General features: G+C 44.9%; 2 protein-coding genes across 2 annotated transcripts; both read left to right on the top strand.

The window, feature by feature from the left end:
- The first annotated feature begins 13,749 nt into the window (after window positions 1–13,749).
- Window positions 13,750–15,072, top strand: LOC137988284 (uncharacterized protein F54H12.2-like). The gene has a single exon (XM_068834321.1). It carries the CDS (start codon window positions 13,750–13,752, stop codon window positions 15,070–15,072), a length of 1,323 nt encoding a protein of 440 aa, XP_068690422.1.
- Window positions 15,073–15,946: 874 nt separating this feature from the next.
- LOC137988283 (uncharacterized) lies at window positions 15,947–16,579 on the top strand. The gene has a single exon (XM_068834320.1). The coding sequence runs from the start codon at window positions 15,947–15,949 to the stop codon at window positions 16,577–16,579; it is 633 nt and encodes a 210-aa protein (XP_068690421.1).

Here is a 16,579-nt window from a genome sequence, read left to right as displayed (position 1 = left end):
ACGGTTTGGAAAATGTTTTCTTTCTGCATTTTTCGATGGTTTCAATCCAGTTTTAACATAATGTATAGATTTAGCCAAACCTAAAAGCGGAGCTCCCTGGTTATTTATTCTTACTGCCTGCAGGGTTTGTGAAAATAAAAGGTTTCGAATTGTCCGCGTTTTGATGTTTCTGGTTGCTGCTTTAATAATCAAATCATTTTCTTTGCTTTCTTCTATGAAAAATTCATTGCCTAACTAGTGAATTCCACGGTAAATTTTACGCTAAAAACCGATATCGCATGAATCACGAAGCGATGAGTGCGACATCGGTTTTTCCAGCGAAATTTACTTTGCAATTCACCAGTTTGGCAATAAATGTTTCTTGAACCGCATGAGTTTTAAAAGAAAAAAAGCTCACCCTCAGCGAGCAAATGGAAAAGGAAAAAAAAAGCCATTTCAGAGTTAACTGTCAATAGCCAGCGAATAGGAGTCACGCTAAAATTAGAAGCCTAAAAACAACTTTCTCAGTTCAAGGTCAACTAGAAGCTCCAAAAAGCTTACTCTGGGTTGCCTGTGGTACGCGTTACACAAAAAAAGAAGTCACTGAATAGGCTAGTTTCGAATTGTGCAGAAACAAAAAAACAGAGTCGAGGTTCAGGGGAATAATTATCATTTTGTATTGTTCAAAACAAATAGAAAGTGCAAATTATTCCCCTGAACCTCGACTCTGTTCTTTTGTTGCTGCGTAATTCGAAATTAGTCAATTGGATGGTATTGAACTGCAGCGTTCCAGTTAATTTTTTCAAGTGGGGCATCATTAAGACCATTTGAGGGGTCACCCACATGTCGCGCCAGCAGAGGCCCTTTGGCTCACACGTTCACACGCTCTTGAGTAAAATTTACTCGTTTCTTCTTTAAATAAATAGTCTGCAAAAAAACTAACTGCAGATTGCTCTGACGGACGTTTTCCAGCATGTCTTGCAGTTGCCGTAAGCAAACGTTTATTGCACACACTAAGAAAGGACTGAAGGTGTTGTTTCCGCTTCATAATTCCTCTTCTTGTTAGTCTAGTCTGATGCCAGGTCAAAACATTGTTTGGCTTTGCGTTTGCACCAGAAAAAGACAAGCCGAAAGACAGATGAAGAAAAAAAAAATAACGTAGTTTTTATATATAACCCTGAATCGAAATCTCATCGAAAGATTAATGACAATCGATCTTAAAAACAAGAAAATTTCTGCAGTCTCTAACTTTTATGAATAATCGGAGAGGTCATGATGTTTTGTCGAAAGGAAGAAATTGATCACGTGCTAGGCAACCATATAGGTGCACGTGATCACCTTATGTCAACTGAATGAACTACGGGAAAGAATGTTAATCGTTTGTCGTTTTCAGAGTAAAAAAACGTACTTGTTAGCCAAGAAACTTCCGTCGTTGGTTTTTTTAATTTTGTTGTAATATTTAACTGACTATTTAGATTTCATCTGTCGGGTCAGGAAACCTTCTTTGTCGGGTTTCTGAGAAACGTATCTATTTTGACTTCAGGGTGAACTATTTACACAATCGAGAGGTTGAGTGGCCATGTAATTAAAAATCTAAACATTTATGAGATACAAAAACAGCAAATCACAATGCTGGCAAGCACAAAAGCAGAAGAAATGGTTAAGTAAATATGAAGTTTGTTACTATCTGAATGTTTTAGGGTTAGAGTAAAGGGATATATTGTCACGCAAATTATGTAATTTCATGACACTCAAAATTTGCAAAAAGCGTGAGATTCATGTAAACAATCTTCGCACTAGCAAGTCGTAGCAATAAATTGGATTAACGAGGAAGTTAAAGAAATATTGTTCGCTTCCCAAATAAATTTCATCTTACACTATCATTTGTTAGAGAAATAAAATTCCTGTCTCCTCGCGTATCATATTTCAACGCACGTATGCAAATTTGTTAACTCATTTTACCCGCGATTTCCGCAAAATTTTTCTTCTTTCAAATACATTGCATTAGAAAAAGTACTATTTCTCGTCAAGCGTTGCACCTTTTATGTTTAAATAACCGCTAAAAAGAAAGATTTTTAACGATCTATCCGTAGATATTTTTTCCATAATTTAATATTATCTGTCAAAATTTGCACAACAGTCAAATCATAAAAATACCAACGCACGCAACAAGTTTAGTCGCATTTACCTCTTCGTCGATTTCGAATGCTTAGAAATCATCCTTTTAAATTTCAGAGAAATCTACCGGTCCGCGAATATTTTACGATTTTTTTTTTAATGGTATGTCAAAAGGCCAAGTGGATGTTATGCATAATAGGGGAAGTTCGCGCAATCAAGCTGCGCGAGTGACCCGTTATAAATATTTTTTCACAAAATGTTCCCGAATCGTCAAGTATCACCACAGAAAACAAGAACATCATTCTAAAAGCTTGTTCTACGCAAAAAGTAAGTTCTGGAGGTAATTTTGAGAGTGGAAATCAAGTTTACGCCGCATGGTATATTCTATTTAATTAAGTTAGCACAACAGAAAGACGATTACCTTATTTTGACACGAAAATGCTTTACTATTGCCATAAAAACTATCCAGTTAACCTCGCATATTACACAACATCATGAATTCATAAAGGCCACCTTTTCCAGCAAAATATTTTTTGAAACAAACAACATATTTGCTATAAGAGGCAAAAACCACTTCCTATTTCATTACGTGCGTGAAGACAAGAAACTCAATCGTGTTAAATTACACTCCGTGTCAAAAACGCAACTAAATAAATTTCCCACGAGTGTACAGCCTCAAACCCTTAACTGAAAAACCCTTTACTTGAAAATTATCAATCAAAAATGGGCAACAAGATTTCTTTTAAATAATTTTTGACTGACAAGAATTTGTGAAATTTCCAATTGTTGCCAGAAGACTGTGCAGAATTGAGTACAAACAAATAAGCCAGACAACACAGATCACAGATCCAAGTCTCTGTCTTTGTTAAACCCATAAGTTACTAGAGAAGTTTCCATTTGATTTCCGTGTTGTACAAAGCACCACACTTATACAATATTAGAGCTACAGCTCACTTTAATTACGGCTCGACGGGCAACAGATTGTTGTCGAAGTCCATTACTCGTCCCTTTTAAGTACTAAACAGTTGCTTAATTGACCCTTCATGTAAAAAAAAAATCGCCAGCAACAACATCGTTTAATTCTAAATAAGGAAGAACAGTGCAATCAATTATTGTTTAAATTTTATTCTAGTTTTGTTCCCCAGATCTCGCTGATCATGATTTTACTTAATTCTTGGTAGATAAGACTCGTGGCATTACAACTAATCCCAATTGGCCTCAATTATATAGCAACATAGAATTAACATTGGAATTGTATTGTCATAGAGTACTTTAATTTTAGATTTAAAACGGTCCGTATTCATTTTTATTGAGACTTGATTTAAATCAGCTGTGCGAGTCGCTTTCTAACTAAGTCAGACAATTCCTTGTGGAGTGACAACGCGAATAGCTATGTCATATTTTAAGATTCTATTTGGGGCAATATACTTACATGTAAATTAAGGCAATGAGTCCTGAGAAAACGTTTTCTGGGAGTTCAGTTATTTCATTTTCATCAAGATATCTAGAAATGAAAATATGAAACGTAATGTATATGGAAAGTAATCCAAAACTAAGTTAAGGTTGTACTAACTTATCTTAAGGTGGCTTAAACCGGTTTCAACAATTTGTAGGAAATGTGCTATTAGAAAGATGAACTCTACAACAATGTTTCACTTAATGGCAATATTATGGTACCATATAAAACACCTCTAACTGCTTGACAGGATGCACGTATTAATGTGACGTAATATATTACAATGGCAACAAAGGAACCATCTAAAAAGCCCTATACCTTATGTTTAAGTGCTTATATATCTAAAAAGAATTCGTGACCCCCATTTTTTATTGCCAAAAAGTGATTAGTTGGCTAAAACGAAACTCTCTGCAAAGTTAAAAAAAATTCTCTGGAGCGGATTTAGAGAGACCTTAATTTTCTTTAATTGTGAGGGCGGCTATGAATCTGCTCCAAAGAATTTTTTTCAAACTTTGAAGAAAGTTTTATCCTAGTGTGCTATTCACTCTCCAGCAAGAAAATGAGCGCGTTACCCAGTTTCTTTTTAAGATATATGCGTTTGGAGAAAAAAAGTAGGCCGTTAGTGTTAGAAAGTTTTTTTTTTCCATGGTCATCTACTACGTCACATTGGTGCTTGCATTTATATAAGCATCTATTTTTGTTTTATATGACATTATAACATTACCATGAAGTAAAAGACGTTTTGGAGATTCAATCCCGCCAAATAGTACATTTTGTTGAAAGTGTTAAAATTGGTTTAAACCGTCCTCCTTAAGAGAGGTAGCTCTCAAGTACTAAACCGTTGCTTAATTAACACTTTGTTGAAAAAACAAAATCGCCAGCAACACCATTGTTTAATTCTAAATAAGGAAGAACAATGCAATCAATTATTGTTTCAACTTTATTCTAGTTTTGTTCCCCCAGATCTCGCTGATTATGATTTTACTTAATTCTTGGTAGATAAGACTCGTGGCATTACAACTAATCCCAATTGGCCTCAATTATATAGCAACATAGAATTAACATTAGAAGGGTATTGTCAAAGAGTACTTTAATTTTAGACTTAAAACGGCCCTTATTCATTTTTATTGAGACTTGATTTAAATCAGCTGTGCGAATCGGTTTGTAACTAAGTCAGACAATTCCTTGTGGAGTGACCAGGCGCATAGCTTTGCCGTATTTTTAAATTGTATTTGTGGTAATATACTTACAAACGAAATAAGTAAGTGAGTCCTGAGAAAACTTTTTCTGGGAGTTCAGTTATTTCATTGTTGTGAAGATCTCTAGAAATGAAAATATGAAACGTAATGTATATGGAAAGTAATCCAAAACTAAGTTGAGGTTCAACTAACTTATCTTAAGGTGGGTTAAACTGGTTTCAACAATTTGTAGGAAATGTGTTAATAGAAAGATGAACTCTACAACAATGTTTCACTTAATGGCAATGTTATTGTACCATATGAAACACCTCTAACTGCATGACAGGATGCACGTATTAATGTGACGTAATAGATTACAATGGCAACAAAAGAACCATCTAAAAAGCCTTATATCTTATGTTTTAAGTGCTTATATATCTAAAGAGAACTCGGTGAGCCCCATTTTTTATTGCCGAAAAGTGATTAGTAGGCTAAAACGAAACTCTCTGCAAAGTTAAAAAAAATTCTCTGGAGCGGATTTAGAGAGACCTTAATTTTTTTAATTGTGAGGGTGGCTATGAATCTGCTCCAAAGAACTTTTTTCAAATTTTGGAGAACGTTTTATCCTAGTATGCTATTCACTCTCCAGCAATAAAACGAGGGGGATAGCCAGTTTCTTTTTAAGATATATGCGTTTGGAGACAAAATGTAGGCCGTTAGTATTAAAAAGTTTTTTTTTTTTTCCATGGTCATCCATTACGTCACATTGGTGCTTGCATTTATATAAGCATCTATTTTTGTATTATATGACATTTTCACATTACCATGAAGTAAAAGAAGTTTGGGAGATTCAATCCCACCAAATAGTACATTTTGTTGAATGTGTTAAAACTGGTTTAAACCGTCCTCCTTAAGAGAGGTAGCTCTAGAGTACTAAACCGTTGCTTAATTAACACTTTGTTAAAAAAAAATCTCCAGCAACAACATTGTTTAATTCTAAATAAGGAAGAACATTGCAATGAATTATTGTTTCAATTTTATTCTACTAGTAGTACTATAGGGGAATATGAGCCACTTTTGAATGGAGCGTTCTGATTGGTCGAGACGAAATTTTAATGAGATGCATCGGCTTCTGATTGGTGGAAATTTTTGTGTGCGCCATTATCACGTGCACACGTGAACAGGATTGGTTTAGACGGTGGGGTCAAAGTCCAACATCGTCCAACGTCGGGGGGGACATCACAGAAAGTACATAAAGAATGTGAACAAGATCCGGGGGGAACACTTAGGAGACCACAGTGATTGTTTTTTCTCGAATCATGAACGGTTTAATGAACAAACAAACAAACTTATGTACAAGCGGGAACGTGTGAGGAGGCCTAGTGCCTGACCTCGTCCCTGAAATAAATGGTAGTAGGATCCAGAACCTACTACCCTAATAAAAAAAAAAAGACGAGACATCATTGTAACATGATGACGTCGGGTTCCATTGACCTGAGAAAAACGGTATGAACGTACGACAAATGCAAATGCAATAAATGAAACAATAGATTGTGGACGCCATCATGGAAACGATCGAAAGCCGAACGACAACGTAAGGGAACGGGCAAGCTACCTAGTTGGGAAATAACTCCCTTCTTACGTGGTCCCGAGCAGCTGGCGAAGGCGCGTTGACACTTTCTGGAAAGTATTTGGACGCCACGAGGATCAGACTGGTCCGGCAGTGAGGGCATCGCCATTCCTTCCGCTGGTGCGCATGGGCGTAGCCATATTGAGTGGCCAAGAAGGTGTAAAGGCACCGATCGTGGATCTTTTGTTTGCAACAAAACATTCTCATTGGGATGGACCGGTACTGGAGATTCTTGAGGCTCCCCAGATGGCGACAGATGGCTGCAAAGGTGAGGTGCTCCAGTTTGTGGGGCTCGGTTAGGTGATACTCGAAACAAATCACGCACTTGTTCTCCTCGTGGTGCTCTTTCTGTAGCTGTTCTCTTTCTTTGCCCACTCTTTTTGTTGTTGGAGTCTCCGTTTCTTTATAAGAATCTCGTCCTTGTTCTGTAGGTAAAACTGATACAGACGCGACAGTCTCTCTGGCCCTTCTGGCTTGCGAGCGCGTGACGGGTGGCATATTCGCGAAGCATGGAGAACAGAAATGAAGATGTTCATGGCCACACGCTCTTATAAGAGTCCCTGATAGGTCATGTGACCTAGGAGAGGGGGGATGGAGGGGTACCCTCCCCAGAAAAGGTCTCTTCTTGAAAACGAGGTCCAGAGAGAGGTCTATAAGAGTCGATGCGTTGCAAGGATCGCCATTCTTGTTTCTTTACGAGGTCTATGGGTAGTTGTCTGTCTGTCGCGGAGTTATTTAGGGACATGCGACGAGCCGAGAGGGAGATGTATGGTACTCGAGTAATGATGAACGTTATGGTCGGTCGGGGTCACGGACACGGATTTACTGGTCCCATATTCACCATATCGACTCGACAGAGTGAACCGAAGGAAAAAGAAAGAAAAGAAAACGAAGACGTGGAAATGAAAGCTATGGAACGCTGGATGGAGAAGGTGAAACCCACAGCTCAATTCCTCGATGTGGAGGACACCACAGAGTTCCCGTGTGTCATCTGTGGCGAGGACGCCTTTGAACTGAAGTTGGATAATAAGATCAAAGAGTTCCTGGAAAAGGTGAACAAGAAACTACCTCAAGGCGTCCATGGCTGTGTCATGAAACCGGACCTCTCGGGGGAGATGGGATGTTGCCACCAAACCATGCACGTGGGCTGTTTACTGACATGGTGGTTGGCCAGAAGCCATTGGACGTGCCCGCACTGCCGGGAGGTGTACCTGAAGGGTAACGAGAAACAGAACTACCCTTCGGATGAGCGTCAGGACACCATTGTGCATCAAGTCTATGACGCGGTGACCCGCACCATCTGGAACATGAACACGGATCCTAGTGAAGATGAGGAGGAGGAGGATGAGTTTGAGGATAACAGGTTTGACTTTGTTGACATTTCAGACGATGATCTGTCTACGTTGGAGCAGTTGTTGGGACGTTGACATTTGTTTTTTGTTTTATTGTTAGTTATCCTCACCGTTCTTTTACGGAGTGGTTGAATGCCAGAAGAGAAACACAAGTATATCTATATCAGAAGTATCTTAGTGATTGGTTGTATTAAGAGGACAACAAGTTTGGATTAAAAAACATGTTTTATTTCAATCTTTGTTGTTACATCTGTGTTCTTTAAGAAAGTAGGTCAACTTGGGTAGAGGGAACGTCTTCCAAGCAGCAGGGCGTAACGGGGTCCTAGGTGTCTGACTGGCTAGCATTCTTTGAGTGCGTTCATGATTGATGTAACGCGTGTCGTAAGACAAGAGTCGCTGAGACCGCATCCATTGGACGAAATGGTAGCATTCGACTTGAGGGCAAGGCAACTGTAAGGGATGCTGATGTTGTCCGCAAGAACCGACCGAACGGAGGCGGGGTAGATCGTCGAACTTGGGACATCCCCATGGTTCCAAGTCTAGACGAGGGATCTTCCAGGTATCGAGCCATTCGCCTTCCATCCCGCCTTTGTGAGCCACGAGGGTCCGTTGTGGGGTCTTGAATTGTTGGTAGAGATGACGGACATCGACCAGGAGCTCACTGGCCACATGATAGTTTTGTCTGGGATAGTAGGGAAGACCATGGACGTACTTGGAAACGTAATGAGCCGTACGTCGATCTTTGACAGAGAGATGGGGCCATTCCACACAAGGTTTGTAGTGGATGGATCCATGATGGGTTCCAGTATGGTCGCAGTATCCCAGTTCTCGGGGTAAGATTTGTCGCCCACTACAAAAATAGTCCAGATCAAGGATGGGGCACACCTCATCGAAGGGGTGTTTCGTCGTCGTCCTCTGAGGAGGAGGAAGCGGAGGACCAATAGAGTTTGGTAGGCCAGTTTCGTTTGGACCACCAGATGTTGCGAACGTTTGGGTCGGGGTCGTCAGCATCATCGAAGATATATCTGCAGTCGCTGCATACACCAGAATCCGGTTTCCAGGTCTTCAAGGCCGACAGAGGGAGTCGATTCTTTTCGTACTGACAACCCTTGCACAAGTAGCGATCCAGAAGGGCGTCTATACGTTTGAGAAGTCGTAAGGTGAGGGGATCGTCTTCTGTTTGTGTGGTCACATCTGCATGAGACATCCTGTGACAAATGGGGAACCCTGAAGAGGAGGACTTTATAAAATAAAAGAACATCCACGGGAGGCACACGTGAAGTGCGGGCACGAGATGGACACGTGTTACGGGTTATAAAGGGAACACATCGTTCCGACTAAGATCAGTTGGACACCATGAGTCATCCTGCCTTTATGAAACCGGACTGTGGAAAGAAACCGATCAAACGAGGTAAGAAGAAGGATGATGTCGTTCGTGAGGTAGCCCAACCACCTACCAAGATTTACAAGGAAGCTGGCGAAAAAGCGGCCACCAAACGAAAGGACGAAATCAAGAAGAAGGATGAGGAACTGAACCAAGCCGCCCGTGAGTTGGATGCCTTGCTGGGCTCCGTACCGCCCGAGTTGCCTTCGTACGAACAGATGATGGTCGCTATGCCCCTCGAGCAGAAAGAACCGTTCGAGGTGGTCTTGGCCGAAGGGAGGGTGCACCATGACGTGCCTTTCGAACCCGCTACTGCCACCACGACACCCTGTCCAGTTCCTGAACCGACAGCACCGCCACCACCTCCTGCAGTAACGCCCTCTTCGTCCCGATCGTCGCCTCCTTTGATCCAACCTTCGGGCGACGTGCTGTGCCCGTTTCATGCTTCTCCATTGACAGGCGGATTGTCCAAGAATGGACATGGTCCTTACCTGTACTGTCGAGATCACGATGACGTGTGTCCTTTGTTTGTGATGGGCGCTGATCGAGTGCAGACCTGGATCGATGCCATCGAGGCGCAGCTTCATGCCGATGTCCGATGAGGACCCTGGCATTGCTACCATCAGAAGAAGGCGCGTTTGTCGCGGACGGTGAACCCAGAATCCCCTAACAAGGGTCGTTTCTTCCTAACCTGTCGACAACAGGAATCGTGCAAATTTTTCCAGTGGGTGGACCTGGCCTGGGGCAAGACGATTCTCAAGAGGCGTGCCGAGGGTTACGAACACGACACCGTCCAACATATGGGGCGAGAAGAACAAGAGAAGTTTCAGAGGGGTCAGGCGGAGATAAGGGCACAGTGGAACAAGGACCCGTTGTCTGTGATCCTTGAGCGAAAGAAGAAGGTCAGGGAGGAACGAACAGAGGAATGGTGTCGACGGTTGGAGCAGGCCCGTACCATCACACCCGGATTGCTGAAATCCTGTTTTATCGATTTGAATTTTAATCAGATTTGTATTGATACTGGAGTGGAATTTTGAGGATTTTGTAGAGTATAAAAGTGAGCAAGTTTGAATAAAACATGTAGTTGAATGATGATGATGTCGTGTGCTGAATTGGGTCGTCGGGTGGTGAGGGTGGGTCTCGAACAAGTTGTGCGACTCCCTTATCGCGAGTACGGACGACGCCTCCGTTGGTCGATCTTGACCTCGGTGTGTCGGGAACTCATGACCTGTCTCGGGGGAGACGATCAATGGGACGGGTTTCCCACCCAAGAACCTGTGGATGCCATGGCGACCTTTGCCGCTCTGAAACGCGAGGCCGACTATAAATGCTCTCATTTTGTCGTGTATCTGACGTGGTTAACGCAAACCCTGGGACCCGAGAGAGCGTACGGTACGTGGCAGACGTTGGAACAATGGTACCTGAAAGATCTACCTAGTCTATTGGAGTTAACCGTCCGACTCCTTCTCACCAAGACATGCCGAAACGCAAACGGCAGAACCGTCGTGCGTCCGGCGTCACCGCTTACACGGATCCCGGAACGCCCGGTGTCTTAGGCGGCGTGGCCCTCCCCGGTACCGGATTACACCCAAGAATCCTTTCGTGATGGGTCCGTCTTTCCGTCGTACCCTAATAGTTTTACCAAAGACACCGGACTGATAGCCTTGGTCGCTGAAGGTCAGGGATGGAAGACTCTCTATAACTATGCCATGTTCATGGTGATGGCCAAAGCCTTCAATTGGCGGTTCGTCCGTCTGAACGAAGCCTTTGCCAAATTGAAGGACACCCCATTGGCAAAGCAACCGATCGAACGTCCCCTCTTTGTGTACGTCAATTTAGTAGAGAGTCAATGGTTGGAAGAGTCGTACGACGAACTGCTGCGCACCGTCCCCTATAAAAGTGGCCGCGTCTGGTGGGAACCACAACAAGTCCACTACCATCGTCTGTGAGGGTCCCAGATCGAGACGATCCACGTCCGTATCAAGGAAATTGACGGTCGTCCCGTGGCGTTTCCTAAGGATACAACTCTCTGTCTCCATTTTCGTCGTCGTCATGAGTCGGATCGTCGCTCTCAGCGATCCTTCCAAAGAATTTCCTAATAATACCACCAATACATTCAAGTCGCGACTCCCTCAGGTAGTCAGTTTCGAAGGCGACTGGGAGGTCGGATTGACGTCCATTTCCATGTCCGATCGCGGTCTGGATCTCAACACTTTGTTCGCCAAAGAAACGACCAACATAGCCACGATCAAGTATCAATTGCTGAATGTGTCGGCTGATAGCCGTACGACGACGACAGAGCATGTGACCCGTGAGGTTCTCGTGAAGAACGAATCGGCGATCGTGGATGGGGTGGGATTCATGAAAGCCCTGTTTGATGAGATCGAATGGCAGATCACCAATCGACTGCAAGGAGTTCTCAATGGTCGCGTAGAGGATCCGCGTCGACCCACTTTTCGATGGGAAGGAGACGTGGCTGTCTTGGAAAGAAAAGACGTTGGTGTACTGGGAAGTGCTCCTGATCATAATGTGGTGGAGTTTCGCGTGGATGAAGTCCTGGCCATGCGTATGGGATGGCTCGCCAAGTCGACCCATGGAACATATGGGTTAGGACCTAATCTCCGGTACATTCTCTACGACAAGACGACTAAGAGAGCGGATAGGGTAGCCACGACCGAATTGACCGCGAATCGTCTCTGGACCGTAGACTCGGGTTCATTGGTTTTGAGTTTTGCCTTGGAATGGCACTTTACAAACTTATCCAAAGCGTTCCAGACGGCTGTGACCCATACCTCACGAACCTTATTGATCTATTCGGATGTGGTGAGTAGCAACATCGTGGGAGATGCCGAACACCCCCTGGTGCGTGAAGTCCACTACAACCGAAGCAGAGGAGGCGACATCTATTTTGAACAGATCCACATTCAATGGATGCCCATGCGACGTCGTTATTTGGATGTCATCGAAGTCAGTGTGGCCGATAGTGATGGACGTCTGGCTATCTTGGGAGAAGGCACGAGGACCATCGTCACCTTTCAGTTCCGGAAACGACCGGATCAATACGTATAAAAAAGCGAGGGACACCTTGTTGGGAGACGATTCATCATCATGAAACGTATTGTGGTTCTCGGCGTTCCGTCGAAGGAGTTTCCGAACAACACGACCAATGCGTTCAAGGCGCGTCTCCCTCAGGAAGTCCGTTTCGAAGGGGATTGGGAGGTCGGACTGACGTCCATCTCTATGCCGGATGACGGTGTGGATCTCAACGTCTTGTTTCCCAAAGACACGACCCGCATCGTATCGTTCAATTATGAGACGTTCCATCATGTCACCAATGTCGCGCATGTCCATACATTACACGTGACACCTACGACACTCGTGAAGAGGCAAACAAAGATCGTGGACGGGATTGGATTGATAAAAGCTGTGGTTCGTGAGGTAGAGCAAGCGATCTTCGTCGAGACTCAGGAGGAGCATGGGAGTGAAGGGTCTCGAATCCCAGGGACGCATAAACCGACCTTCAAATGGATAGGAGAGGAACTCGTTATGGAGAAAAAAACGATCGCTGCTAGTAGTAACAGTAACATCAACGACAATCTCGTGCTGTTTCGAATAGACGAACAGTGGGCCTTTCATATGGGTTGGCTCCAAAAGGTGAATGGCACGTACAAGCTGGGTCCTCATCTGTTGTACAATCTCTACAGTGCGAGAACAGGGAACATAGAGAAGGTCCATGACACGGAACTACCGAGTGATGTGATATGGATGATAGACTCGGGAACCCTGGTCTTGAGTTACACGGTGGAGTGGCGATTTGTCAACTTGAATGACGCGTTCCGGACGGTCGTGAGCCCTGACTCACGAACCTTACTGATCTATTCGGATGTGGTGAACAGCAACATCGTGGGAGATGCCGAACACCCCCTGATACGTGAAGTCCCCTATCAACAACGTGGAGGAGGTGATGCGTATTTCGAACCGACCCACATTCAATGGATGCCCATGCGTCGTACGTATCTGGACGTCGTCGAAGTCAGTGTGGCCGAGAGCGACGGACGACTGGCTACCTTTGCTAAAAAACATCGTGAAACCATCGTTCAGTTCCGGAGGAAACAACCGTACGTATAAAAACAACGTCTGTCGGGAGACCCTCATCGTCATTCTCATCATGCGTGGGGGTAGTTTAACACGGTATTATCCTCCGTACCTTCGTGGAGCGGGTGCCACCGAAGATTTGATCAAGATTGCGTCGCCCGTCTTGTTGAATGCTGTGCAATCGGGACTTCAAGCCGCTGCCAGTGGTCGTTCGTTCAGTGACGTCGGAGGTGTAGTGGGACACTCGTTGAAACGCGGTTTGAAACGAAAGGCGGGCGCTTTGGTGAAAGCCGGTCTCAAAGCTGGTGGACGGCATGCCTATAAAAAAGCCAAACGAAGTGTGACGTCCATCTTTGGACGATGAATCTCCGACCGATGGTCGTGCATTCGCGGTTGCGTCGACAACGCGCCTACCGTCGACGTCAGTCCGCCCCTACCGGTAGTATAAAAGGCAGGATCCCCGTTCAGTACGGTGGTTGGTTGATCCCCCACGTACCGAGAACACGTAGACGTAGAAGAAGACGACGACGACGACGATGAGTCTGGAACTCTTTACCATGCCTTCGACGGACATCACCATCGATTCGCATCGGATGGTGCCGTACAGTGCAGCCATGACGGGTATCGTGCCCATCACCTTTACCATTCCCGGTTTGGACGAATTTGTGGATTTGGGACGCAGTTATTTTGAAATCGAACTGAAACTGAATTCGGCGTCGACCAATGGCATCGTGGCGGATGCCAACAGTGCCTCGGATGCCGACGACACCAAGTTTGTGTACGTCACCAACAATCTAGCCCACGGTCTCTTCAAGCAGATCAATCTACGACTGGGTGGTGTCTTGATGAGCAAACAGACGGATACGTACATGTACAAGTCCTTCATCGAAACCATCTTGAATTACAGTCGAGACGAAGGCAGTACCCTGTTGGCCCCTCAAGGTTGGGTGAATTACATGAACGTGGAGGAACAGTTGGGGGCCACGGGAGCCAACGATGACATTTCCACCACCGCCGGATGGGCGCATAACAATACGAATGCCTTGAAGACGGCCACCAAACTCTTTTATGGCAACAACAAAGCTACCATGATCATGTATCCTCATCTGGCCGCCATGCGAACGGGACGTTTGTTGGTCCCTCGCGTAGAAATGGTGATGGAACTGTTTTGCAACACACCAGACTTTTTTCTGTTTGGGACCAAGACCAGTGGTACAGGAGTCAAAAACTATGTCACGTTGGGTGCAGGGGATATCAAAGTCACCTTTCATCTGTGCTGCGTCAACCTGAATGTCAGTGTGGGCAACGCCTTGATGACCAAGATCGATGTGAAAGGTCAAATGGCTAATTATCCCATGGTCAAAAGTCAAATCCGCACTTTTTCGTTCGATGGCAAGACCACTCTATGGACGGAAGACCAATTGTTTACAGGCCGTCTTCCCGACCGTCTGGTCGTCGGGCTGCTGGATAGCAAAGCATTCAATGGGGATTTGGAGTATTACCCGTATGCCTTCCAAGATTTTGGGGTGAAGAGTATCCGTCAACTGGTGGGTGGGGAAGAATATCCCTATCCGACATTGGAATTGAATGGTACCAATACACGGAAAGACTGGTTGGGCTATCAACGTCTCTTGGAAACCAGTGGTTCCATGGTACATCATCGTCCTCACATGATCCAGCCAGGAGACTGGGGATATGGCAAGAATTGTACCTTATTCACGTTTAACAATGTGCCCAATGGCGATGCCGATTCACCGTATCATCGAAACCCCAAACAAAAAGGCAAGCTGGAAATCCGATTTAATGCCGCTCCCAATAAGAACATCACCATTTTGGTGTTTGGTGAATTCGAAGACAGCTTCCAGGCCGGTACCAACTGAGCCATCGTTTATCAAAAGTACGAGTGATGGAATTTGTGCCTTTGAGTGACGTCACCTTACGCACCTTGGCATTGGACGATCCAGTCCTGAAACGCGTCTTTCACGGCGTCCATCCCTCCGACGGACTTCCATCGCGTCCACCCCGTACGACGCGGGCCGCCTACATTGTCAATACGGATCCACGAGGGGAACCGGGTCAACATTGGTTAGGACTTTGGACGGAGAAAAATCGGTGTGAAGTCATGGACAGTTACGGACTCCCCATCACGACCTACCACGCGCCCGACTTGGAACAATGGCTCGAAGACGAATGGGATTCGGTGCAATGGAACGACCGGACCCTCCAGGCTTTGAACAGTACCGCTTGCGGTCATTATGCCTTAATGTTTTTGAAAGATAGGGTTCGGGGGCGCACCATGCACGAGTTTGTGCAAAAATTTTCTCCCCATGATTTTGTAGCCAACGATCGAGCTGTAGGTCGACAAGTACGTCGTCAAATAGTCAAAGAGTACAATGCGTTACCCTCCCTTCAATGTTGTACACCGCATGAACCGATTCTTCTACATTAAAATTTTTTTTCTTCACATGTCTTGTCTTGTCTTGTCTTGTACTATAAAAAGGGGCGGGCCACACCCTATCCTGTAGATGCAAGATGGTCTGTCGTAAGAGACTGCGTCGTAGGAGACGACGACGACAACGTTGTGGGGCTTTGGCCCGTCGTAGACTCCGACTGGAAGATAAGATTGCGGAAGGAATGTCCATGTTCTTATCGGGTCCCGCCCCGTCATTTGGGAAAGTAGGCCTCTTGCTAGGGAAACACGCTTTTAAAGGTATAAAAGATAATGTGCAGCGCTACCGTCGATGAGGTGGGATCATGATACGACAACCCAGTAGTACGATGATCGTCGGTCCGTCGGGGAGTGGCAAGACGCAATTGACCGAAGCCCTCTTGACGGAAGGAGATGTCTTTGAAGGAGGTCAGACCAAACCGTGTCATTACTGTTATGCCGTATGGCAACCGCGTTTCGAACGGATGAAAGGTCGTGGGATCCGATTTCACGAAGGAATCCCCGACGTGGATCATCTTCGACATTGGTTCGGAAAAAGTCAAGGTGGGATCCTGGTCTTGGACGATCTCATGGACGAAGGAGGGAACGACAATCGCGTGTTGGATCTATTCACCCGAGAATCGCATCATCGGAACACTACGGTGTTGTATTTGTGTCAAGACTTATTTCCACCCGGCAAATATGCCAAGACCATCTCCAGGAATGCCCATTATCTCTTCGTTTTCAAGAATCCCAGAGACCAATCGGGCTTTCGGGCCTTGACGTTACAAGCCTTTCCCGATCGATGGCGTGACGTCCTTCGTCTCCTCGAGAGGTGTACGCAACGCCCGTACGGGTATATAATGATGGATCTTCACCCTGCCTCAGACGATCGGTACCGACTGTTCAGTTGTGTGACACAGCCTGACGGTCCGACCCAAGTGTGGAAACGTGAATGA

The sequence above is a fragment of the Montipora foliosa genome, unplaced genomic scaffold, assembly GCF_036669935.1.
Source record: "Montipora foliosa isolate CH-2021 unplaced genomic scaffold, ASM3666993v2 scaffold_412, whole genome shotgun sequence".
Lineage (NCBI taxonomy): Eukaryota > Metazoa > Cnidaria > Anthozoa > Scleractinia > Acroporidae > Montipora > Montipora foliosa.
This window is presented reverse-complemented; position numbering and strand designations above follow the sequence as displayed.